Source organism: Talpa occidentalis, unplaced genomic scaffold (assembly GCF_014898055.3).
Source record: "Talpa occidentalis isolate TD23 unplaced genomic scaffold, MPIMG_talOcc4v2.1 talOcc4.13, whole genome shotgun sequence".
Classification (NCBI taxonomy): domain Eukaryota; kingdom Metazoa; phylum Chordata; class Mammalia; order Eulipotyphla; family Talpidae; genus Talpa; species Talpa occidentalis.
Window position 1 is genome coordinate 53,453,835 of NW_023601322.1, and position 24,986 is coordinate 53,478,820.

Below are 24,986 nucleotides of genomic sequence, written 5' to 3' on the forward strand. Positions count from 1 at the left end.
ACCAGAACTTTCTAACTCCCCCATTAGTTACAACTCTCCATTTAGATTTTAGGTATAAAAAGAGAGCAGTTCTTCTTGTTCTGTATTTTAAACAGGTCTGCTACTGTAAAAGAGGGATGAGATCCCTTGATTTCAGGTGCTGCTGATTGAAACTAATGATTTTCTTGTGATGTTTCTTGCACTCCTACCCACTCCAGGAAGGGCATCTGTGGCCTTCAGACAGCTCCAGGTCTCGACCAGGTGCTTCAGAGGTAAGGGATGGGCAGGTGAAGTGTGGGTGGCAGGGGCTGACTACTGAACCCCACCTGTGTAGGAGAGGGAAGGAAGGAAACAAACCCCTTCAACAAAATTGATATTACAGCATAGGTTAGGAAATGACACATTTAAATTAAGGCATATGGCTATAGCTGGTTTAAAAGGTGAGGGGGATTTTCCCTAGAATCTCCTAGGGATTATTTGTGCTAGCGGTCTTTACAGAAAACATGTTGAGAATCAGTGATCTTTACATGATCCGATAAGCTGCTAATAATAATGAGGCCTGGCAGATTGGCATCATTGTTTATAAATATCACACTATGATGCATTCCCACATCTTCAAGTTTAATAGTATTTTTTTTAATAATAGCTGTTTGCCTTTAAGTTTAAAATAAGAATAATGTCAGTGGATACACATATATACATACACACACTCACAAAATATGTATTTCCTCTTGAGGAAACTTGGATAGTGGAATAGATGGAAGATTATGTAAGAAGTACTTCAATTCATTTTAGAAAAAAATATATAATCACATTTACTTTGGATGAAATATAAAACTTTTTTCATATCAGTTACTAAAAAAAAATACAGGAAACTTTTATCCAGAAAAAAAAAAAACCTGGAAAAATCTAGAAATCAGAAAGAATAAAAAGGCACTTGTTCCATATTTTTTTTTAAAGCTAGAGCAGCAAGCTTCAACAAATATCCATAAATTGACCCAATACTTCATGTCTTCTACAGATACCATTATAGGCAGTTGTAGCTTATATTTACAGTGAAGACTGTGAACCACTTCCCATTCTTCTAATAAGGTAGGGATCTGGCACAACCGAGGAGGCAGGCCTCAGCCCTCTTACTTTGTAGGTAATGGAGTGGAGCCTGGACCAGGCCATGCGCATCCACAGAGCCTCTTCCACTCTGTTGCTGTTGACTACACTCTGGAAAGTACTCCTGTTCTACTGGAAAACTGTTCAATGATAAACTTATAGGTAGCACACACAATAACTCCCATTACACCCAGATTTTTAGTCAGCCACAATTCTCTATGGTTGTGGAGATTCATCCCAGCCAGGTGAATCATAGGAGGAACAACAAAACTTCATTTTTTTTCTTAGAATAGTCTTCTCTGTTTTGTCAGGGAAAATTGTCATATGGTAAGAATTTCCTTGGCACTATTAAGTTTGTGGTCATTACTATACCATGAACCTCTCCTTTCTTTGCAGACCATGTACACCCCTCGGCCCAGGGACAGGTTTGCTGCCCCTTCCTTTATGCAGAGGGATCGGTTCAGCCGCTTCCAGCCCACCTACCCCTACGTGCAGCACGAGATTGACCTTCCTCCTACTATCTCCCTGTCTGATGGGGAGGAGCCGCCTCCTTACCAGGGGCCCTGCACTCTACAACTCCGGGACCCTGAACAGCAGATGGAACTCAACAGAGAATCTGTGAGGGCCCCTCCCAACCGAACCATATTTGACAGTGATTTGATTGACATTTCTGTGTACAGTGGGGGCCCGTGCCCACCCAGCAGCAACTCGGGCATCAGTGCCAGCACCTGCAGCAGTAACGGAAGGATGGAGGGGCCACCCCCAACATACAGCGAGGTGATGGGCCACCACCCAGGCTCTTCTTTCTTCCATCACCAGCACAGCCATGCACACAGGGAGAGCAGACTGCCGTTTCAGCAGGACAGCCCTGGGGACACAGGGGCACCTATCCAGGGCAAAGATAGGAAGCCTGGGAACCTTGTCTGACCCCAGTGTTTATTCAAGCTGAGAAAGGAGATAAGGAGGGAAGAAGACCCTCTGCTCCACTCAATGTTACTCAGTTTTACGTGCTATAGCCAAGTAAAACCAAATGTGCAAACATGGTCTGTTTCTGATTCCTTTTAGGGGAATTGCATGCAAACAAGACTGAAATAACACAAACTTTGATCTGATCTGACTGCAAAAAGTGTTAATTTGGGGATCGCCATTAGGACAGGGTGGTTTGGCAGAGGGTGGGCATGGGGATGTTGAAAAGGGATGCTTTAAAAATATCATGAAATAAAACCCATACAGGTATTTGACTTATTTAATTATGAAAGGAGACTTTGCAGAGATAGAGGCCAGAATGGCCTGTTTTATAATTATTGGAATGAAGAAGAAAGAGTTTTTATATATTATCATGGGGCAGAATAGGCCAGTTTGCTTTTTCTCCCAAGGTGTGGAACTTTTATTTTGTTTTAAAAATATGATTCAAAATTCCTGTTTTGTGTGCCAAGATATAAAGTGGAGAAGCTAGATGAATGCAAGGAGTTACTTTGTGTTGTAATGATGTGTTTTTAAAAGTTGCACTATCTAAATGTTTATATATGAGGGAAATGTTTTAAGTGAAATTCTGTATGTTCTGTATGTCTTTTTACCTGTGGATTATTATTAGGCCCAAGGAATACCCTGGAGTGTTCCCCGTAATCATGCAAGAAAAGACATTCGATGGTGTAGCCTAATATAGGCTGACTTACGTAAAACAAGAAAATCATTTTTGTTGCAAGAATTTGCAGCAGATAGCAGTGCATCACTGAAGCATTTGGAGGACATTTGGGTAGGAGATAGGAAATACTAAATTCCAGCATTTCTGACTTGTTATTCTGCTAGTCTTAGGTTGTATTTTTACTTAAAATGAACCCAACAGCACCAGGCTGCCCTTAGCCTCCACAGTGTAACTCCTTCAGTAATTTTGATTTTTTTCATTATAGCATGAAATATAACTTTGTGCAATAAATCATTTAAAATGCAAGGTGATTATTTTTAATAATGGGATATGTGACTTGTCAATGTATCCCATTGTCTCTTTCCCTCCCAAGATAGTTCACTTCAGTCCTGAATGCTGCTTGGCATATCAGGCTCTTGGTTCCTCCCAGCCCTGTGCTCCTGGGTGTAAGCAAAACAGCTCTTCCTGCTCAGGAAGCCCTTGTGCTGAGGGAGGCACACCAAGCCTTCTGCATGAAGATAAGCCATTGCACTCACTTGTGCAACGTTTCTGGAGGAATGTGTTACCCCAAACCCAGCTAAGCTCAGCCTTGGTGATGCGACCAGAACAGATGGTTAGTGAAAAGCAGGGCAGGAGTGATTTTAAAAGCACAGGACAAAAAGCACAACATACAGTTCAAATGCAACTAGAAAACTAACTAATTATAATTAGTCATAGTTTCAATATTCCTTCTAATTACAAACATTTATTCTTACATAAAATAAACCACTTTCCTCCCTGGACATAAGCATCTAACTTTGTAACAGCAGCAGCCAGTATGTCCAATGCCGCCCCAAACAGGCCTTGTTGAGCAAGTGGCCTGCCCTGTGCAGTGAGTTCCACATGGCCTCTGCATGTTGCTGTGGGTGGGAGGTTGGAGTGACTGTGGTTTAACCCCAAATTAGCAGGCATGCACTGATGTGTCTTTGGGCCTCTGCAGCAGCTTATCGATGAGGTGGCTGTGCTGTTGGCTGAGAGCTGGAGAGACTGTTCTGAACCGTAGTCCTGTCTATGCACTGTGCCCTCTGCTCCTTTCTCCTGTTTCTTTTAGTCAGTAGGTCGTTTTTCTGATCTTGCTTTGAGGATGGGAATTGTCTTAGATTCATCTGTCTCACACAATAACATCCACAGAACTAGTCAAGCTGTTAAAAGAAAAAAAATTGGGGCAGCAGTTGTCACTCCTGCTTTACAACTTGTGTGGAATTGTGTGTGTATATGCTGAGACTGCAGTGGGGGTTCCAAATGGGACACAGCCCTGAATCTTGACTTGGAACCAGAGTTGCCTTCTACTACCCAGAGGCCTCCTGACAGGTCTGCTAGCAACTAGCCTGTGCACCTCTATTGGAGGAAGTTGGGGACCTCCATAGCATGGCACCCAGCCCCCACAGCATGGCACCCAGCCCCCAAGAAAGGCACCCAGCCACTATGTAGTCAAGATTAGGGAGTGCATAAATTGATCCTAGAACAGGACTCAGGTGAATTGCTGATCAGGTGATCCCTCAGCTGTGAGAAGGTTAGCTAATTATTTCATCATTCCAAACCTTGCCTGCAACCTTTTTGGTTGTCCTTATACTACTATATTATCAGTTCTGTACTATAGCCTTTCTAGTCATCTACCTTTCCCTTTAGCCAGAAACATGGGCACAAGCTTTGATTGCTTCCTTATCTATTTCCCCTACCTTATTTTTAATGCATCATCAAATCTTATAGATTTAGTCCTCAAAAGAACCCGCTCATATCTATTGCACAATTGCCTGCAATTTTGATAAAGCAGGTGAGCCCAACTCTGTAACTCTAGCTCAAAATGGTTTTACAATCCTTACCTGCTACAAAAAAAAAAAAAATAGCTCTGATCAGAAACTTCTAAATTCCTTAGTCGTGTTACAAATGTTTTTGTCTGTCCCAGGGACTTCCAGGAGTATGAACCCCAAGGCAGGTTGAGTCCCATTTGGGGGAATACAGTGTTCAAGCATTTGTTTGCTTTTCCAGAAAACATAGTTTTTTGTCAAAACACTGAAGCAGTCCTTAGTGCAAAAGATATTGTCCCTGACTAAGATTTAGTGTTAAAGCAGCTTGACAAGTACACCCTCCATCCATTCCCACCACACTTACACATGACACACAATCCACAATACATTTAATGACAGCAGAGCATATTTCAAACTTAGAAGGACTCATGTGATCTATCCATATATCCACTAAAGTTCAAACTTTGGGGAGAGGAAATAAGGGCCAACACTAAGTCAACTGGGGGCCATGAGCACACCTTCTGTACCTTTATTTCATCTTCCTAAGAATAGGAAGGGCTCAGAAGGCAGGCACTGTTAGAAAGCTTCTCTGATCTAGAAGAATCCACTCAAAACCCTGACTTCTACTACCAGTAGTTGTAACCTTGATAGGGATGGTTCTGTATCTCCCATCTTCTCCATTGAAAGAGTCCTGGCATAATGCCCTGCAGCGCCATCCTCAGGCCTAAACTGGTTCATAGCACAGAGACACACTTCTGGACCCTACCCCTCAAAAGAAGGTTCCTCTCCTCCTGGCTAATGCTGTTCTGAGCCACACTGCAGTAGGACACAGGGCTGCCAACCCACCATGCACTTCCCGGCCTTCCCGATGCCCTAGTGTTTGAGCTGGTGCTGCTGCTTGTGCTTGTTACTCAGCAGGCAACATTAACTCTGTGTTAATTGGTATATGTTGATTTTCCTTAAAATTTCCAAAATTTAGCAGTATATAAATGAAAAATAACTAGGAAAGCTATTTCCTTTTTGTTAACTTTTTGGTTGTTATCTACACGACTAAAACCAGAAATACACTACTGCTTGGTGCCAACCCTTTGTAAGATGACATTGTTCCCAAGCTCTGCCAGTGTCCTCAGCTGGTGCTTACCCTTGCCTCGATGAGTAGGCCTTGGCCAACTCAGATAAAATAACCTGATTGGATGACAAGTTGGCAAGTCTCCCCTCCATAGCACGAGGAATCCTGTGTCTAATGGGGGCACGCCAAAGTCACAAATTAAGAAATTTGCTTTCACTCCGGATCCCAGCTGATAGTCACCCTGTTCTTCTCACTCGCTGGTTCTACAGCCCGACTCAGCAGAGATAAGAGGCAGGTCAGAGGATGACGAGTGCTCTCCTGACCTCTATTGTTTAGGAATCAGGATTTCAACTTAGGTTACTTTAATACCCTAAGTGTTAACATCTTTTGCATAAAGTTTAAATATCGATGAGGGTTAGACAGTCATGTGCTGTTGCTGTTGCTGGTGCTGCTGCTGCTCTGCTTTACAGGTTGCTGCCTCTGGAAACTATTATCTTTGAGCAGGTAGGCCTTGCCTGTCTTCCTTTCCTCCTCTTTCCTTCAGAGATGTGTGCTTGTTTCTGTGTGGTGTGGTAGGGGATTAGCAGTCTACAGAGATTACCTATACTCTATACATGTATATTACCCAGACCCAGATCATTTCCAAGAGCTTGCATGTCAGTAGGTTTTAAGCAACCAAGGCATCTCCTGGCTGATGTCAGCAGATCTAGGACAGAACCTCCACCACCATGCCCTGCTCCCCACCTTTGTTGTGCCTCACTTACAATGGTGCTTTTTCAGTTGTCTGTCTTTTCTTATGTTTTTATGTGTAAGGTGCTGTATATAACTTGAATATATTATGCAGATATCCTACCCAATGGGTAGAACAACAAATTGTTAATATTGTAATATAATGTATAGATGATATCAATTTTAACAGAAATGGCATAGAATTTGTGGATGCCTATGTGCTTTGTCCTCTTTTGTAAGAAAATTTACAAATGGATGCATCAGATGAAAGTCTATGTAGTTTATTTTCCTATTAAATATCAATATTGTAACATAAGGGAAAGAAGTCTGAATAAACAAGTCACAGTTTATGACCAGCATATGTATAGCAATTCAAAGTTACATTTTTGCTGGGAAAACTTTTTTTAAAATAATTTTTAAAAATCCCACAGTTTTTTGGTTGCCACTAGATGCTTCTTATTTCAATCTATGTAGTAACAGTTGGACCAGTGTTAGTTATAGTCAGAAAAAAATGTTGATTTTTCAGCTTGCTTTATGAGAAAACATTATCTCTTGTAGAATAATGATGTCTGACCCCAGTGAAAAGTGCACATTTTTGTTAAAATTACAGAATGTATGTCAGATTAAGTGAGTTGACCTGCAGCAGAGAAATTTGTTCAATACAGAGGCATTAATGACCATCTGTGTCCCGAGTTCCTCTGTGCCTTTGTCTTTACAAGTTATGATGGTGGGCCAGTGAATTCACAGTAGTTATTAAGGGAAAGAATACCTCAGGAAATGTAAATCCACTTAAGAGAAGACTCTACTCTTAGAAAAAAATGTTTTGTTCTGGGTTATCTATTTTAGAAGAGAATTGGCCATCAGCCAGTCAAGTGAAAATCTTACATCATTACTATTGGTGTCTTATGGTGACCTTGACATAAAAAGTAGACAAGGTTTTGCCATTTTCAGTTGCACTTTATGTCACATATCCCACACAGCATCTACTTCCAACTCGGTTTTTTAATATCTAATTGTGGCCTATGCATTTACCTTTGAGTATTCTAATTTTAAAAAGGAGAAAAAAGCCTATGTTCACTGAAACCTTTCTTGAATCATGGGTGTGGGCATCCTCTCCAGCATTGTCCACAAAGGCAATCAGTGAAATTTTGCCATGGATCAGCATTTCAAATTCATTCTGTCACTAGAGGATTTTAATTCTAATAAATTCCATGGTTTTTACTTGCTCTATGAAATACTGATGAAACATAACCCTATCCTCCAGAAAACAAATGATTACTGATTATCCTGAAGCTAAAAATGGCTCTACTGGAGCAACTCTTAATGCTGAATGAACTAAAAGTCAATCCTTCTTTTGTTATCTGTTTTTGGAAGACCCATGAAGAGACCATTGTCTTGTATGTTCTCAGCCCAACCATCTCCACTGTCTGCTCCACTGTAAGTTGCAGGGGCTCCCTCGTGGCTCAGCATTAAGAACCAAGGCTCATTACTGTCAGAAATGACACTCCCATTTGTCCAGGTTCAATCTCTTGGAACAATTGTTGAGAAAAATTGTCATCACAGAATCTCTAGACTCAGAGGTACTAAAATTTTACTACATCATTGCTTCTTCTCTATAGAAATAACTGAGGCTTAAATTACCACTAATAATTCTGGTTCATTTTAATGTGTATATTACTATTTTTCGTTTCATGTTTCAAAAATCACTCTAATTGTATACTTGTCTTGTTTAAAGCTATTTTAAAATATTTACAATACTATTCACAGCATTTAGTTCATTTAATTTTTATTATAAAGCAGTCTTAACTTAAAAAAAACTGTATTTGAACTTATCAATAATTATTCATGTAAGCTATGATAATCAGAAACCATTAAAGTTTTTTTAATAGCCATTTGTGCTCACTTTTCAACATAATTCCCAGTTACATACGGAAGAAGATTTTCCAACTGTTGTGTATCTGCCTCCTTTAACTGAGCAATGGTGATGTAGTCTTAGACCTAAGGTCTGTAATTGCAATACTTTTAAAGAAAGATGTTGCTCTAAGTGCTGTTTGTTAGTTATGAAATCAGCTTTTTAGGCTTGTTCTTAATGCTGTGGTCAAACCATAGCTCAAAATCATTAAAAATAATGAATGACATTTTTGTCTCCTGGGTTGGTTTTTTGGGTTTTTTGTTTTGTTTTGTTTTGTTTTGTTTTGTTTTGGTAATGGTTCAAAAACAGAGCACTCCTGGGTTGGGGGGAATTTCACGTGTTTATTAAACTGCATTTCACAGAAACATGTCTCCTTGATTCCCTAGCTAGCTTTCCCATTCAACTTTTATTCATCTGGTCTTTTGGAAAATCATTATATTAGCTATGAACAACACTGGTCATGTCAGATTATAGGATTCTTTTCTCCATTCTATACGACATGCAGGGTTTATCTTTGGTTCTTATGGGAGGAGGAACTGAAAACTGCCTCACCTGCGCTGAGGCTCCATGGAGAAGTTTGTGGTTGTCTTCATGTTTCTGAGTGACTGCCCCAAAGAAGCTGAAGTAGACTCAGCCCACAACATAATCAGGGCCCAACAATGAGAACTACTGGGTGATGCAACAGGGCCTCAAAGGGTAAAGTCCTTGGCATTGGAGATTTTCAGTCCATAAAAAGTAGCAAAAGGACTCTAAATCTCCTACATTGAGAGATCAATATAATATCACTAGGCTACAAATTAGTGTATGGATTCACAGATGACATATATATGTATAAAACCTCATACAATCTTTAGCATGGTAGTAAGAAATGCCATTTATTTTTGCATTTCTATGTTTTAGCAATGGACTATGGAAGCCAATGAACTTTGGAAAATGAAGTCTGAAAAATACCAGCTAAATAATTGCATAGGCCCAAAATTCTAGTCATAGCACTCGATTTAGGTTCTGAATTGAGACTTTGGAAAGGGGATTAAAATGCTAATAAGGAGTGAAAGAGCTATCAGAAAAGAATTTCTTTCCCTTAAAACAGCAAACAGCCCCTGATAAATCACACTATGCTCTGTAAAAAGTCTCTTATGCAGCACATCATTCAAGAAATACTGCATATTCTCAAAATTTGCTATCTCTGAGTGAAGATTAGCAAACTTTTTTAAACTTTATCTTACAGATAAAGTTCTGCCCAAAGAAATGAGCAGACTCAGGGCTTTAGATTCCTACTGATGGCTGATTTAGTTAACCCTAGGATCCACTTGTCAAAACAAGCAGCATCTTCCTCCTGGCCCCCACCATGAAGAGTCTATGCCAAGGATTCCATGGTAGCTACCTTATTGTGAGGTTCCCTGAAAACAAGACTGAGCCAACAGTCTGTACATGGGCACTGGCCTCCACTCTGGGCCATGGGGCACAGGTGTGAGAACAGAAGGATAGGAGGCAAGAACACCTCTCCATTGTCGGGAGGACCCTTTGGGATTATCATCCCAGCCCCAGGCATTGGACAGAGCAAGCTCTGAAGACCAAAAGTCCTGAGGCACACACACACCATGAGTGACTAGAGGTTGTCCCCCTTGGGCTGAAGTGACAGTGACAAATAAGTATAGAGCTGGCTTTCAGGCTTTTTTGACAGTGCCCCCCTCACCCCCCACCCCCATACACAGGTGGACGCTTAAAGCTCCAGGCACTACAGGCCAGAGAGAGAACTGCCAGCTTCTAATCCCACTGATTTCCCAGAGAGGCTGACACAGGCCCAGGCACACAGATTCCAGCAACCTCTCCAGGATGACAGTGGGATTCTGCCTGGGCATCTTTGTACCTTGACCTTGGAAGGAGTGGGGAAAAGGAGACTCTCTACTGAACTTCAGTGCTAACCCACTCATCCACAGCAGACCCCACCCCTCCTTTTTTTTTAATTTGTGTTGGGTTTTTTTTTAAGATTTATTTATTATTTATACAAGCACTGGGTACAGTCAGAAGCAACCCCACCCCTCCTTTCTTAGAACATCTTGTTTTGTCTGTTAGCTTGTCAGTGAAAGTGCTGCCAACGCTGAAGCAGAATCTCCCAGTAACCCATACATAGTCTAGAACAAAATACAGTGAGCCTATTATTTAGAACATAATTAGATTTCTTCATTACACCATTTTGATCTGTTTTTGCTCTGAACGAATTCTAATTAAGATACACATTTTAAGACGGCAGCCAGAAAATTAAAACTGCATTTGTAGAGTTCTGTTTTAATGTCATGTTTCTGTCCAGACTTTAGCTTTTGCCTTAATAATGCAAGCTTTATTCACCCAACTTTACACTCACTTTTTAAAGATTTATTTTTATTTATACAAGAACTGGGGTACAGGTCAGAGGCATGGGAGGGTGAGAGGATTCATCAGAGACAGAGTGGGGAACAGAACAGGCAGACAGACCAAAGACAATGCTGAGGGGAGCAGCGGGCAAGACGGGAGAGTTCTACCACACCATGTGGTATCTCCCTGGCTGGCTGGGAATCGAACCCGCGCTGTAGAGGCTGTGGATAGCTTCACAGTGCTGAACTCAACCCACTGTGCCACCAGGGAGGCCCTACACTCACTTTTTTAAAAAATCAAATCAGAACTGTAAGAGCTAATTTCAATGATTTGAGCATAACATGTGGTGACTGAAATACACCTTTTCAAAAGGCCTCACTGGGTACTACCTGTGCATGTAGCTGCATAGTTACAAACCTAAAAAATTTGCAGTATTTAGAGTAGCTCCTGTAAAACTTACCTAGTTAACAAAGCCATCTGCATATATACTGCTCTACTTCACTAATGGTACAGGGCAACTGTAAGCACAAAATGCCCCATCAAATAGAACAGGCACACTTGGAAATCAAAATACAAATGCTCCTCTCAGTGGCTGCCCACCACCCCATCTCCTCATCTGCTCTGCTTCTATCCAAATGGGCACTGCTTGTCACCCCCCAACTCTGTCATGGACTTTGAGGTGACTTAACATCTATCCCACTTCTTTTATATTTCTCCCTTAGAGTTGAAAACTTTGAAGCCTACAGACCCAGGTGACTCAAGAATTAGGCTTCACCTCAAGTCCCTGAGGGGTAATGGCCATTGAATGTCAATATACAATAGGGACATTGATGGGAAGACTGGAAAAGGGAGTGTGCTTGCCCTGAAGGGACCTCAAGAAGGGAGCTGTGCGAAATTGAAGCAGTAATCAAAGCACTCCCCAAAAACAAAATCCCAGGCCCAGACGGCTTCACAAATGAATTCTACCAAACAATCAGCAGTGAATTAGTGCCTATCCTACACAAACTCTTTCAAAAAATTGAAAAAGAAGGAATACTACCAAATACGTTCTGCGAAGCAAACATTACACTAATACCAAAACACAACAAAGACAGCACAAAAAAAGAAAATTACAGGCCAATCTCCCTAATGGACAATGATGCAAAAATCCTCAACAAAATCCTTGCAAACAGAATCCAACAATGCATCCACAAGATAATTCACCACGACCAAGTAGAATTTATTCCAGGGACACATGGATGGTTCAACATCCGAAAATCAATCAAAGTAATCCAACACATCAACAAAAAAAAATATAAAAACCATATAATAATACCCATAGATGCTGAGAAAGCTTTGACAAAGTACAACACCCACTTATAATAAAGGCCTTTGAAATTCTCAGGATACAAGGAACATACCTCAACATCATAACGGCCATCTATGACAAGCCCACAGCCAATATCATTCTCAATGGTGAAAAGCTGAAAGCATTCCCATTAAGATCTGGAACAAGACAAGGATGTCCACTCTCACCACTGCTTTTCAAAATAATACTGGAAGTCCTAGCCAGAGTAATAAGACAAGAGAAAGACATACAAGGAATCCAAATAGGCAAGGAAGAAGTCAAAGTATCACTATTTGTGGATGATACAATATGATAATATACATAGAGAAGCCCAAAACTCCACAGAAAAACTAATTCATGTAATCAATCAGTTTAGTAAAGTGGCAGGATACAAAATCAATGAAAAAAATCAGTAGCCTTTCTATACACAAACAATAAATCTGAAGAAGAAGAAATCAAGAAAACCATTCCTTTGATTATTGAAACAAAAAAAATCAAATACTTGGGAATAAACCTAAAAAAAGAAGTAAAGGACCTATACAAAGAAAACTATAAAACACTGTTAAAAGAAATAGAAGTAGACACAAAGAAATGGAAAGATATCCCCTGCTCATGGATCGGAAGAATTAACATTATCAAAATGGCCATCCTACCAAAAGCAATCTGCAGATTCAATGCTATTCCAATTAAAATTTCAATGTTATTCTTCAAAGAAACAGAAAAAATATTGATGAAATTCATATGGAGCCACCAAAAACCCTGAATAGCCAAAACCCTCCTGAAAAAAAAAGAAGGGAATGGAGGCATCACTCTCCCAGACTTCAAACTATATTACAAAGCCATAATAATCAAAACTGCATGGTATTGGAACCAGAACAGACACATGGACCAATGGAACTGAATAGAAAACCCATAAATAAACCCACAAATTTATGGTCAACTAATCTTTGACAAAGGAGCAAAGAATATACACTGGAGCAAAGAAAGTTTGTTCAATAAATTGTGCTGGGAAAACTGGGTCGCTGCATGCAAAAGAATGAAGCTTGACCACTACCTCACACCATGAACATAAACCAACTCAAAATGGATTAAAGAACTAGACATAAGACGTGAAACCATAAAATATATAGAAGGAAACATAGGTGAAACACACATGATATGCACCTCAAAGACATCGTTACAGACACATCTCCCAAAGCAGTGACAGTGAAGGCAAAGATAAAGAGCTGGGACTACATCAAATTAAAGAGCTTCTGCACACAGCAAAAGAGACAATAACAAAAACAAAGAGAAACCCCACCGACTGGGAGAACATTTTTGCACACAATACTAATGATAAAGGACTGATCACAAAAATCTACAAGGAGCTGATGAGACTCCACAAAAACAAAGAAAATAATCCAGTCAAAAAATGGGCAGAAGAGCTAAAAAGAAATTTCTCCAAAGAGGAAATGCAACTGGCCAACAGGCATATGAAAAAAATGTTCACCATCACTTGTAATCAGGGAAATGCAAATCAAAACTACAATGAGATAGCATCTTACACCAGTGAGAATGGCACATATTAAAAAAACTAGCAACACCAAATGTTGGTGAGGTTGTGGAGAAAAAGGAACTCTCCTGCACTGTTGGTGGGAGGGAGTGCAAACTGGTCCAACCACTATGGAGAGCTGTGCGGAGATTTCTGGACCTACTAAACATAGAGCCTCCATATGATCCACTCCTAGGTATTTATCCAAAGGCCACAGAAATATTAATTCCAAAGAGCACCTGCACCCCCATGTTTATAGCAGCACAATTTACAATAGCTAAGCTTTGGAAACAACCCAAATGCCCAAAAATACATGACTGGATCAAGCAGATGTGGTACCTATACACCATGGAATATTACTCAGCAATCAAAAAAGATAAACACATGCAGTTTGCAGCAACATGGATGGCGCTGGAAGGGATCATGCTCAGCGAAATAAGCCAGAAAGAAAAAGAAAAATATCGGATGGTCTCACTCATAGCAGGAATCTTGAAAACCTAAATAAGGGACCAGGAAAAAGAATAACTATAAGAAAGAAAAAATCAAAATCAACAAACAACTATGAAACCGGGACACGCTATGGGGCAGGGGGAAGGAGAGATTGGGGTCAAAATAAGAGTGGTGTAATTGTAAGGGGAATATAAAAATAAAAAAATAAAAATTTTTTAAAAAGGGAGCTGCAATAACTTTCTTATTCTAGATTTAATTTTTAAAACACATCCCCCTGTTGCTACAGGCTGTAAACAGTACTCTGCGTTTGGAATGCTCTCCACCTGAGCAACTGCAGCTCTAAATGCCAGTGAAATAACTGGGGCCTGATTTTAATGCTTCAACAATTAGTACTATGTAGGATTGGACCCAATCAAGATAAACACTAAATCACAGGCCCAACACTTGTTTTCCATGGGTTGTAAGCAAAGTACCTCTGTTTCATGCCCCATTATTCTAAGCATATAAAGATGTTTCAGTTAATAAACCACATTGTGGGGACAGGGTTGGAGTGGTCCTTATACCCTAATGATTAATAAAATATGAAAATTCAAAGTGGGAACAAATAGTTTTAAAAGATGATTATCCTCCTTGCCGTGTTCCCTCTCGCCCTCCCTCCCTTCTGGCTTTCTTTCTGTGTAGGACTTGGGGAACTAGTGTTGGCTTGAACGTCCTTACTTACTTACTTCTCTCCACTGCCCAGTGTAGGCTTCCCACAGACCCAGGGTGAATCTCAGGCTCCAAGTGCCCAAGTCTCAGGGCATCTCTAACTTTCGGCATCCAGAATTCAGACCCATGTCTGCTTCTCTCTGCTGCCATGGCGCAGTTGTTTTTCTGTGAATTCCATTTGCAAGCACTCAGTCTTTGCCTGCTGACAGCCTCACTTACACCTCAGCTGAGCATCTCTCACTGACATTTCCTTCAACATCTGCTAGACTCCCCTGGCAAGTGCTTCTAGCAAACAGTTAAAGGATGGGAGACAGCACACTCACACAGTGGTCACGTGCAATTCCTGACACCCTCTTAGTGCAGTGTTTTGTGCACATGTGCTATCCACAAAGGAGGGGGTAGAGGGACACAGGAAAATGAAACAGCCTGTTGGGTCCATCAGTCACTGGCCTCTGCTCAAAAAGCATGTGGCAAGACATTGTGAAGGATGCTGCTTTTTCTTCAACACATGAGCTACTACAAAGTTGTTTATTCTCTTTGTGAAATACAGGTGCTAAGGATGGCCATTTCCATGGTATTCATAAATGCCAAGATATGTCTTTTGGTGAAACCTAATGGTTATTTCTTTTGTTTGTTTGTTTTAATTTGGGGGTTACATTTTGCTCCTCCATATGTACACATGATCCACCAAATCACCAATGCCAATATCCTAGCTGTTTCCCACCCTCACTCACTTCTCCCTCCCTCTTGTTTCCTCTGATAAACATTAAACTCTTTCACTAAGTCAAAGATTTATTCCTGCTATATTTTTCCTGTGTATGTTTTTTGGTTATTTATATCCCTCAGATGAGTGAAACAATCCAACATTTATCATTTCCTGACTTATTTCACTTAATGTAATTACCTCAACAGCCATCATTTTGTCCCAACAGGCACTATTTCATCTTTTTTCACAGCTGTATAGTATTCCATTGAGTATATGTTCTAGCATTTCTTTATCTAATTGTGTGTTGGAGGGCATTTAGGTTGGTTCTATGACTTGGCAATTGTGGCAGGGCTGCTATGAACATAGGCATACATAGGTATTTTTGTATCCGTTTTCACATTTTTAGCATATATACCTAATAGAGATATTGCTGGATCATACAGAATTTCCATTTCTATTTTGTTTTTTTTTTAAAGATTTATTTATTTATACACGCACTGGGTACAGTCAGAAGCGCGGGAGGGTGAGGAAATTCACCAGAGTCAGAGCGGGAAACAGAACAGGCAGACTGACGAAATACACTGCTGAGGGGAGCAGCAGGTGCGGCAGGAGAGGTCTGCGCGCCATGTGGGACCCTCGCCAGGTGCCAGGGATCAAACTGGCGCTGCAGAGGCTGCAGGCAGCTTCGCAGCCCAGTGCTTAATCGCTGTGCCACCAGGGGAGGCCCTCCATTTCTATTTTGTTAGGAAACCTCCATACTGTTTTCCATAGAGGCTACACAAACTTGCATTCCCCCAACAGTGGATAAGAATTCTTTTTTTTAACTCATTCTTTTTAAAAAAAAAAAAAAGATTTATTTATTTATACAAGAACTGGGGCACAGGCCAGATGCATGGGAGAGTGAGAGGATTCACCAGAGACAGAGTGGGGAACAGAACAGGCAGACTGATGAAATACACTGCTGAGGGGGGCAGCAGGTGTGACAGGAGAGGTCTGCTGCACCACGTGGGATTCTCACCTGCCGGCTGGGATCAAACCCACACTACAGAGGCTGCGGATAGCTTCACAGTGCACGTTCAACCACCTGCACCACCAGGGAGGCCCCTTTTTTATCTCATTCTTGACAACATTTTTTTTTTTAATGTGGGCCATATTCATAGGGGTGAGGTGATATCTCATTGTAGTCTAGATTTGCCTTTCTCTCATAAGTGATTTTTATGTTTGCTGTGTTTTTCATATGTTGTAGAGCACCTGAATGTCTTCTTTAGGAAATTGTGCGTTTAGGTCTTTTGCCAGTTTTTTGACTGGGCTGTCTTTTGTTGGTGGTGGTTTGTATTGTTACTTCCCAAAGTTAGTAAATTTTGGAAATCAGTCTCTTGTCACATATGTGATGTGCAGATATTTTTGCACATTCTGTAGGTTGCCTTTTGTTTTTGTGATGGTTTCTTTTGTGGTTTAAAAGCTATTTAGTTTCTTTTTGACTTGGGTTTCCTTGCCATTGGAGTTGAATCCCCAAATACATATTTATGGTAGATGTCCTGTAGTGTTTCTGCTAGGTTTTCTTTCAAGTATTTTATAGTCTCTGTTCTTTAGCCAGATATTTAATCTATTTTTAATTTGGGGTTATAGAGCTAAATATGATTCTTATTTCTTTTTTTTTTTTGCATGTGGCTGTCCATGTTTCCTAACACCATTTGTTAAAGAGGCTTTTTTTTTTGTATGCCTGGGCTCCTTTATCAAAGATTAATTGTCCATATTTGTGTGGATTTATCTCCGGGTTTTTCTATTCACTGATATGAATTTTTGTTATTGTTCAATATGATACTGTTTTGATTACTATTGCTATGTAGTACAGTTTTAATTCAGTACAGTTTAAAAAATGATACCTCCATTTTTCTTCTTTTCTCTAAGGATTGCTATTCAGGACCTTTTGTAGTTCCACATACATTTTATAATTGTTTGTTCAATTTCTTTGAAAATGGTCATTGGAATTTTGACCTAACTACTTTAGGTAATATGGCCATTTTAATCATATTTTTCTTCCAATTCATGAGCATGAGATACATTTCTGTTTTTTTGTGTCTTCTTTCATTTCCTTTAACAGAGTCTTATACTTTTCAATATACAGGCCCTTTACTTCCTTTGGTAAGTTTATTCCAGGTACTTTATTCTTTTTGAAGTGATTGTGAATAGCATTGTTTACCTAATGCCCTTTATTCTGATACCATGTTTGCATAAAGAAATGCAACTGATTTTTGTGTATTAATTTTGTATCTTGCCACATTACTGTATTAATTTATTTATTATTTCTACTAGTTTTTTTGGTATAGTCCTTTAGTTTCTCCATGTATCTGATCATGTCATTTTCTTCTTTTCCAATTTGGATTACTTTAATATCTTTTTCTTGCATAATTGCTTTGGCCAGGATTTCCAGTATGATGTTGAACAATAATTGTGACAGTGGACATTGTTATCTGGTTTCTGATTTTAGTGGAAATGCCTTCAGCTTTTCACCATTCAATATGATGTTGGCTGTATATTTGTCACATACAGCTTTTATGATGTTTAGATATATATATATTCCCATTTTATTGAGTGTTTTTATCATAAATGGGTATGAAATCTTGTTAAACATTTTTTGGCATCTATTGAAATGATCATGTGATTTTTACCTTGCATTTTGTTGATCTGGTGAATGGCATTCATTGATTTGTATATGTCAAACCAGCCTTGCATCCCCGGGATGAAGCCTACTTGATAATGGTGAATGATTCTCTTAATATATTCCATAATTCTATTCCTAGGGATCTACCCAAAGGACACAAAAATAATGATTTAAAAGAACACCTGTACCCTATGTTTATTGCAGAACTATTACTGGCAATGGAAACAACCCAAATGCCTAAAAATAGATGACTGGATCAAGAAGATGTGTTATATACACACAATGGAATATTATTCGGCAACCAAAAAAGATAAACTCATGCTATTCACAACAACATGGATGGAGCTAGAAGGTATTATGCTCAGTGAAATAAGTCAGAAGGAAAAAGAAAAATATTGTATGGTTTCACTTATAGCAGGAATATAGGTAACCAAATAAGACTCAGTATGAAAAAATAGTAACAATACAAAACACAACAAAGCAAAAACAGACAGTTATAAATCAGATATACTGCAGGGGAGGAGGAGGGAGAGGGATCAGAGGGAGGGAGGGAGGAGCACAGGACTACGGTGATGATGCACAGGTGCATTGGTGAAGGAAATTCTATGGGGACTACACCTGGGGGGGTGGGGGGAAGCAAATATTGTTTAAAACTGAACAATGATGTTATTGCAATGTATGTGTTGTAGTGTTTTACCTATATTTTCTTCTATATATTTTATGGTTTCAGGTCTTACGTCTGGTTCTTTTATCCATTTTGAGTTTATTTTTGTGCATGGTGAAAGGTAGTGGTCTAGCACAAAACACAACAAAGCAAAAACGGACAATTATAAATCAGAGACATAATGCAGGAGAGGAGGAGGGAAAGGGATTAGAGGGAGGGAGGGAGGCGCACAGGGGACTGATGATGGTGCATGGGTACATTGGTGAAGGAAACTCTATGGGGACTACACCTGAAAGGGTGGGGGAAGCAAATATTGTTTAAAAATGAACAATGATGATCCCTTCCAGCGCCATCCATGTTGCTGCAAATTGCATGTGTTTATCTTTTTTTGAATGCTGAGTAATATTCCATGGTGGAAGGGATCATGCTCAGTGAAATAAGCCAGAAAGAAAAAGAAAAATACCGGATGGTCTCACTCATAGCAGGAATCTAGAAAACTTAAATAAGGGACCAGGAAAAAGAATAACTATAAGAAAGAAAATATCAAAATCAACAAACAACTATGAACAAGAGACACTCTATGGGGGGGTGGGGTGTGGGGAGGGGAGGGATTGGGGTCAAAATAAGGGGATTGCAATTGTAGGGGAATATAAAAATAAAATTTATTTTAAAAAAATGAACAATGATGAAAAATAAATAAAAATGAGAGATTTAAAAAATAAAAAAAGAAAAAAAATGAACAATGATGTAAAAAGTAAAAAATTGTGTATATATATACATAAATATATATATATGTGTGTGTGTGTGTGTATATATATATATATATATATCTCCATAATCACTTTGCTAAGGTTTTGCTGAAGATTATCTATGTTTCTTACAGATATTAGTCTAAAACTTTCTTTTTTTATTGTACTATCTGGTTTTGGGAGTTGGGAGTAATGACCTCATAGAATGTGTTGAGTTTTCCACCCTCTTCAATTTTTTTGAAGAGTTTGAGAAGGAAAGGAATTGGGTTCTCCTAGAAGGTTTGATAGAATTCACAGGAGAAGCTGTCCAGTCCTGGCCTTTTTTTCATAGGGAGACTTTTATTATTCTTTCAATTTCTGCACTTGTGATTGGACTTCTTAAGCAGTCTATTTATCCTGATTTAGTCTGGAAAGATAGTTTTTGATTTCTTTTTTGACCCAAGAGTTGTTCAGAAACATTTTCTTTTTAAGATTTATTTATTTATTTATGCAAGCACTGGGTACAGCCAGAAGTGTGGGAGGGTGAGAGAATTCACCAGAGCCAGAGCGGGGAACAGAACAGGCAGGCTGACGAAGTACACTGCTGAGAGGATCAGCACAGTAGGAGAGATCTGCGAGCCATGTGGGACCCTTGCCCGGAGGCCCGGGAACGAACCGGCGCTGCAGAGGCTGCGGGCAGCTTCGCAGCACAGCGCTCAACCGCTGCACCACCGGGGAGGCCCAGAAACATAAAGTCCCCTTGTGTTTTGATTTATTCTGGGATTCTTTCCGTGGTTAATTTTTAGCATTATAGCACTGTGATGTCTGAAGTTGCTTTATATAATTTCTATTTTCATGTATCTTCTGAGACATATTTTGTATCCCAATAGATGATCTATTCTTGAGAATGTTCCATGTGCACTCGAAAAGAAAGTATATTCATTTTTTCTGGGATGTAAAGCTCTAAAATGGCCATTACAGCCATCTCATACAACACTTCATTTAAAAGACTTTATTTTCTTGTTGATTTTATGTCTGGATTATCTGTCCCTCATGACATTGGTGTTTTGAGGTATTGTATTTTTCTCAATATGTTGTTTCATGTCTGTTACCAGTTGCTTTATATAGCTAGCTTCTCCTGATTTAGGTGCATTATTTTTTTTTAAAGATTTATTTATTTATACAAGCACTGGGTACAGTCAGAAGCACGGAAGGGTGAGAGAATTCACCAGAGCCAGAGAGGGGAGCAGAACAGGCAGACTGATGAAGTACACTGCTGAGGGGAGCAGCGGGCACGGCAGGAGAGGTCTGCGCACCATGTGGGACCCTCGCTGGTGGTCGGGGATCGAACCAGCCTGCAGAGGCTGCAGGCAGCTTTGGAGCCCAGCCCTCAACCGCTGCGCCACCAGGGGAGGCCCTAGGTGCATAATATTAATAGCAGTTCTGTCTGCTTAGTGAATCATTTCCTTGATCATTACAGTGTCCATTTTTGTCCTAAAAGTATAGTTTATCTGATATGAGAATAACAGTTCCTGCTTTTCTGTGTATATTATTAGCTTGTTAAACATGCTCCAACTTTTACTTTTAGTTTGTTTTTGTCTCTCAGTTTTAAATGAGTCTCTTGTAAACAAAGTATAGATGGCTGAAAACTTGACCCATTTCTTTTTTTTTTTAAATAAATTTTATTTTTATATTCCACATACAATTGCAACCCCCTTATTTTGACCCCAATCCCTCCCCTCCCGCGACCTACTGCTCATAGAGTGTCTCTGGTTCATAGTGTTTTGTTGATTTTGATTTTCACTTTCTTATAGTTATTCATTTTCCTGGTCCTTTATTTAAGTTTTCTAGATTCCTGCTATGATTGAGACCATCTGGTATTTTTCTTTTTCTTTCTGACTTATTTCGCTGAGCATGGTCCCTTCCAGCACCATCCATGTTGCTGCAAATTGCATGTGTTTATCTTTTAAGCAGCACATTCTTTAATCTCTATGTATTCATAATTCATAGTTTTTCCTGATTTTGTTTTCCTTGTATTTTATTTCTATTTTTATGGCATGTGGTCAGAGAAAGTTGTAGGTATGATTTTTTTTTTCATTTGAAAATTTATTAAGGTATAAATATATCACAATAGCCAATATTATCTTGAAAAGCATTGTTGGAGAATTTGTACTAACACACATTACTTATTACAAAGTTTTAGGAATAAAAAGTTCATGACCAATAGCCCAATGAATGTAAAGGATGGTTCAGTAATAGTTGCATACACATATTTTAGATTTTTTTTTAAAAGAATGTAGGTATGATTTCATTGTGTTTCTATTGACAATTGATGTGTGTCCAACATAAGGTCTGTGCTTGCAGTTGAAAAAGATCTGCATGGGAGCCATCCTGGTGGTGCAGGGGTTAAATAAAGTCTCAGTGCTATCAAGCTATCACCAGCCACTGTAGCATCAGATCAATCCCTGGCCAGGGAGCTGACCCACATGACTCAGCAGATTTCTCCTGTCTTGCCCCCCTCCCCTCAGCAGTGTATTTCAGCCAATCCACCTGTTTTGTTCCCCCACTGTCTCTGGTGAATCCTCTCAACCCCCACACCTCTGGCCTATACCCCAGTTCTTGTATGCATAAATAAATCAATCTTTAAAAGAAAAAGATCTGCATGCAGCAGTTTTAGGGTTAAGTGTTCAAATGATGTCTTTAGACCTATTTGGTCATTCAAGCTATTGTTTCCTTATTTATAATTTATTTTATTGCTCTGTTCATTGTTCTAAGTGGAATATTAAAGTCCCCTAATATTATGATTATCAATAGCTCCCTTAAGTTCTATTATTCTTTATTATCTTGGTGCTCCATCATTGGGTGCATGTGTATTTATGCTATTTCTTATATTAGACCATTAATCATAATAGTGTCCTTTACCTATTTTTACCTCTTTTAATGAAAGTATTTTATCAAAGTATGGCTGTTTCTGATTTTTATTTTTTGGTTACCATTAGCTTGTATAACTGTTTTCCAAACTTTCTTTGAATTTGTTTTTGTTGATAAAGTGAGTCTTGTAAATAGCAGGTTGCCCTTTGTTTTGAGATCCATTCAACCCTTCAAGCCATTTACATTTAAGGTGATCATTGAGATATAAATGTTTAAAATTGGGCCTCCCTGGTGGTGCAAGGGGTTAAGCACAGCATCGTAAAGCTATCTGCAGCCTCTGCAGCAAGAGTTCAATCCCCGGCCAGGGAGGAACTCACATGGCACAGAAGACCTCTCTTGTCTCACCTGCTGCTCCCCTCAGCAATGTATTTCAGTCAGTCTGCCTGTTCTGTTCTCCACTCTGTCTCTGGTGAATCCTCTCATAATCCCCTTTCCCCACATCTCTGGCCTATACCTCAGTTCTTGTATGCATAAATAAATAAATCTAAAAAAACCACATAAATGTTTAAAACCATTTTGTTATGTTGTTTTGGCTTGTCTTGCTTGGGGTTTTTTTTTTTTTTCAGGCTTCCCATTATGATTTGTTTAGGATCCATTTCTGTGATTTATATGTTACTTCTATTATTTTTTTGTTAAGGATTCTAAAGATAAATATCTAGACAATTATGTTCACCTCTGGTTGGGTTCTCTGGTCTAGGGCTGGATCTAATGGGTCATACTCCTCTTTTTTTATTCACATTCATTTCTGTATGTATTTTTTAAATAAATTTTAATTTTATATTCCCCCATACAATTGCAATCCCCTTATTTTGACCCCAATACCTCCCCTCCCTGCACCCCACCACTCAGAGAGTGGCTCTGGTTCATAGTTTTTTGTTGATTTTGATTTTCACTTTCTTATAGTTATTCATTTTCCTGGTCCCTTATTTAAGTTTTCTAGATTCCTGCTATGAGTGAGACCATCCAGTATTTTTCTTTTTCTTTCTGGCTTATTTCGCTGAGCATGATCCCTTCCAGCGCCATCCATGTTGCTGCAAACTGCATGTGTTTATCTTTTTTGAATGCTGAGTAATATTCCATGGTGTATAGGTACCCCATCTTCTTGATCCAGTCATCTATTTTTGGGGATTTGGGTTGTTTCCAAAGCTTAGCTATTGTAAACAGTACTGCTGTAAACATAGGGGTGCAGGTGCTCTTTGGAATTGATGTTTCTGTGTCCTTTGGGTAAATACCTAGGAGTGGAATTGCTGGATCATATGGAAACTCTATGTTTAGTAGGTCCAGAAATCTCCACACAGCTCTCCATAGTGGTTGGACCAGTTTGCACTCCCACCAACAGTGCAGGAGAGTTCCTTTTTCTCCACAACCTCACCAACATTTGTTGTTGCTAGTTTTTTTAATATGTGCCATTCTCACTGGTGTCAGATGGTATCTCATGGTAGTTTTGATTTGCATTTCCCTGATTACAAGTGATGGTGAACATTTTTTCATATGCCTATTGGCCAGTTGCATTTCCTCTTCAGAGAAGTTTCTTTTTAGCTCTGCTGCCCATTTTTTGACAGGATTATTTTCTTTGTTGTTGTTGAGTCTCATCAGCTCTTTGCAGATTTTGGTGATCAGTCCTTTATCATTAGTGTTGTGTGCAAAAATGTTCTCCCAATCGGTGGGGTTTCTCTTTGTTTTTGTTATTGTCTCTTTTGCTGTGCAGAAGCTCTTTAATTTGATGTAGTCCCAACTGTTTATCTTTGCCTTCACTATCACTGCTTTGGGAGATGTGTCTGTAAAGATGTCTTTGAGGTGCATATCACGTAGTGTTTCGCCTATATTTCCTTCTATGTATTTTATGGTTTCAGGTCTTATGTCTAGTTCTTTAATCCATTTTGAGTTGATTTTTGTGTATGGTGTGAGGTAGTGGTCAAGCTTCATTCTTTTGCATGTAGGGACCCAGTTTTCCCAGCACCATTTATTGAACAAACTTTCTTTGCTCCTTTGTCAAAGATTAGTTGACCATAACTCTGTGGGTTTATTTCTGGATTTTCTATTGGATTCCATTGGTCTGTGTGTCTGTTCTTGTTCCAATACCATGCAGTTTTGATGATTATGGCTTTGTAGAATAGTTGAAGTCTGGGAGAGTGATGCCTCCATTCCCTTCTTTTATTTTCAGGAGAGCTTTGGCTATTTGGGGTTTTTTGTGATTCCATATGAATTTCATCAATAATTGTTCTATTTCTTTGAAGAATGTCATTGAAATTTTGATTGGAATAGCACTGAATCTGTATATTGCTTTTGGTAGGATGGCCATTTTAATAACGTTTATTCTTCCAATCCATGAGCAGGGGATGTCTTTCCATTTCTTTGTGTCTTCTTCTATTACTTTAAACAATGTTTAATAGTTTTCTTTGTATAGGTCCTTTACCTCTTTTCTTATATTTATTCGCAAGTATTTGATTTTTTTTTGTTTCGATAATAAAAGGGATTTTTTTTTATTTCTTCTTCTTCAGATGTATTGTTTGTTTATAAGAAGGCTACTGATTTTTGCATGTTGATTTTGTATCCTGCCACTTTACTGAACTGATTGATGACTTGAATTAGTTTTTCTGTGGAGTTTTTGGGGTTCTCTATGTATATTATCATATCATCTGCAAATAGTGATAGTTTGACTTCTTCTTTTCCTATTTGGATTCCTTGTATGT

The 24,986-nt window shown here is 39.2% G+C and overlaps 1 protein-coding gene across 9 annotated transcripts in view; it reads left to right on the plus strand.

The window, feature by feature from the left end:
• Nucleotides 1-8,453, plus strand: part of LDLRAD4 (low density lipoprotein receptor class A domain containing 4) — a 589,432-nt gene extending 580,979 nt beyond the window's left edge. For all 9 annotated transcript variants that reach the window (XM_054694231.1, XM_054694236.1, XM_054694232.1 and 6 more), the window contains 2 exons: nucleotides 198-251; nucleotides 1,483-8,453. In XM_054694231.1, the coding sequence (XP_054550206.1) occupies nucleotides 198-251; nucleotides 1,483-2,013 (585 nt within the window). In that variant the 3' untranslated portion in view covers nucleotides 2,014-8,453. The remainder of the gene's footprint in view (nucleotides 1-197; nucleotides 252-1,482) is intronic.
• The last annotated feature ends 16,533 nt before the right edge of the window (nucleotides 8,454-24,986 follow it).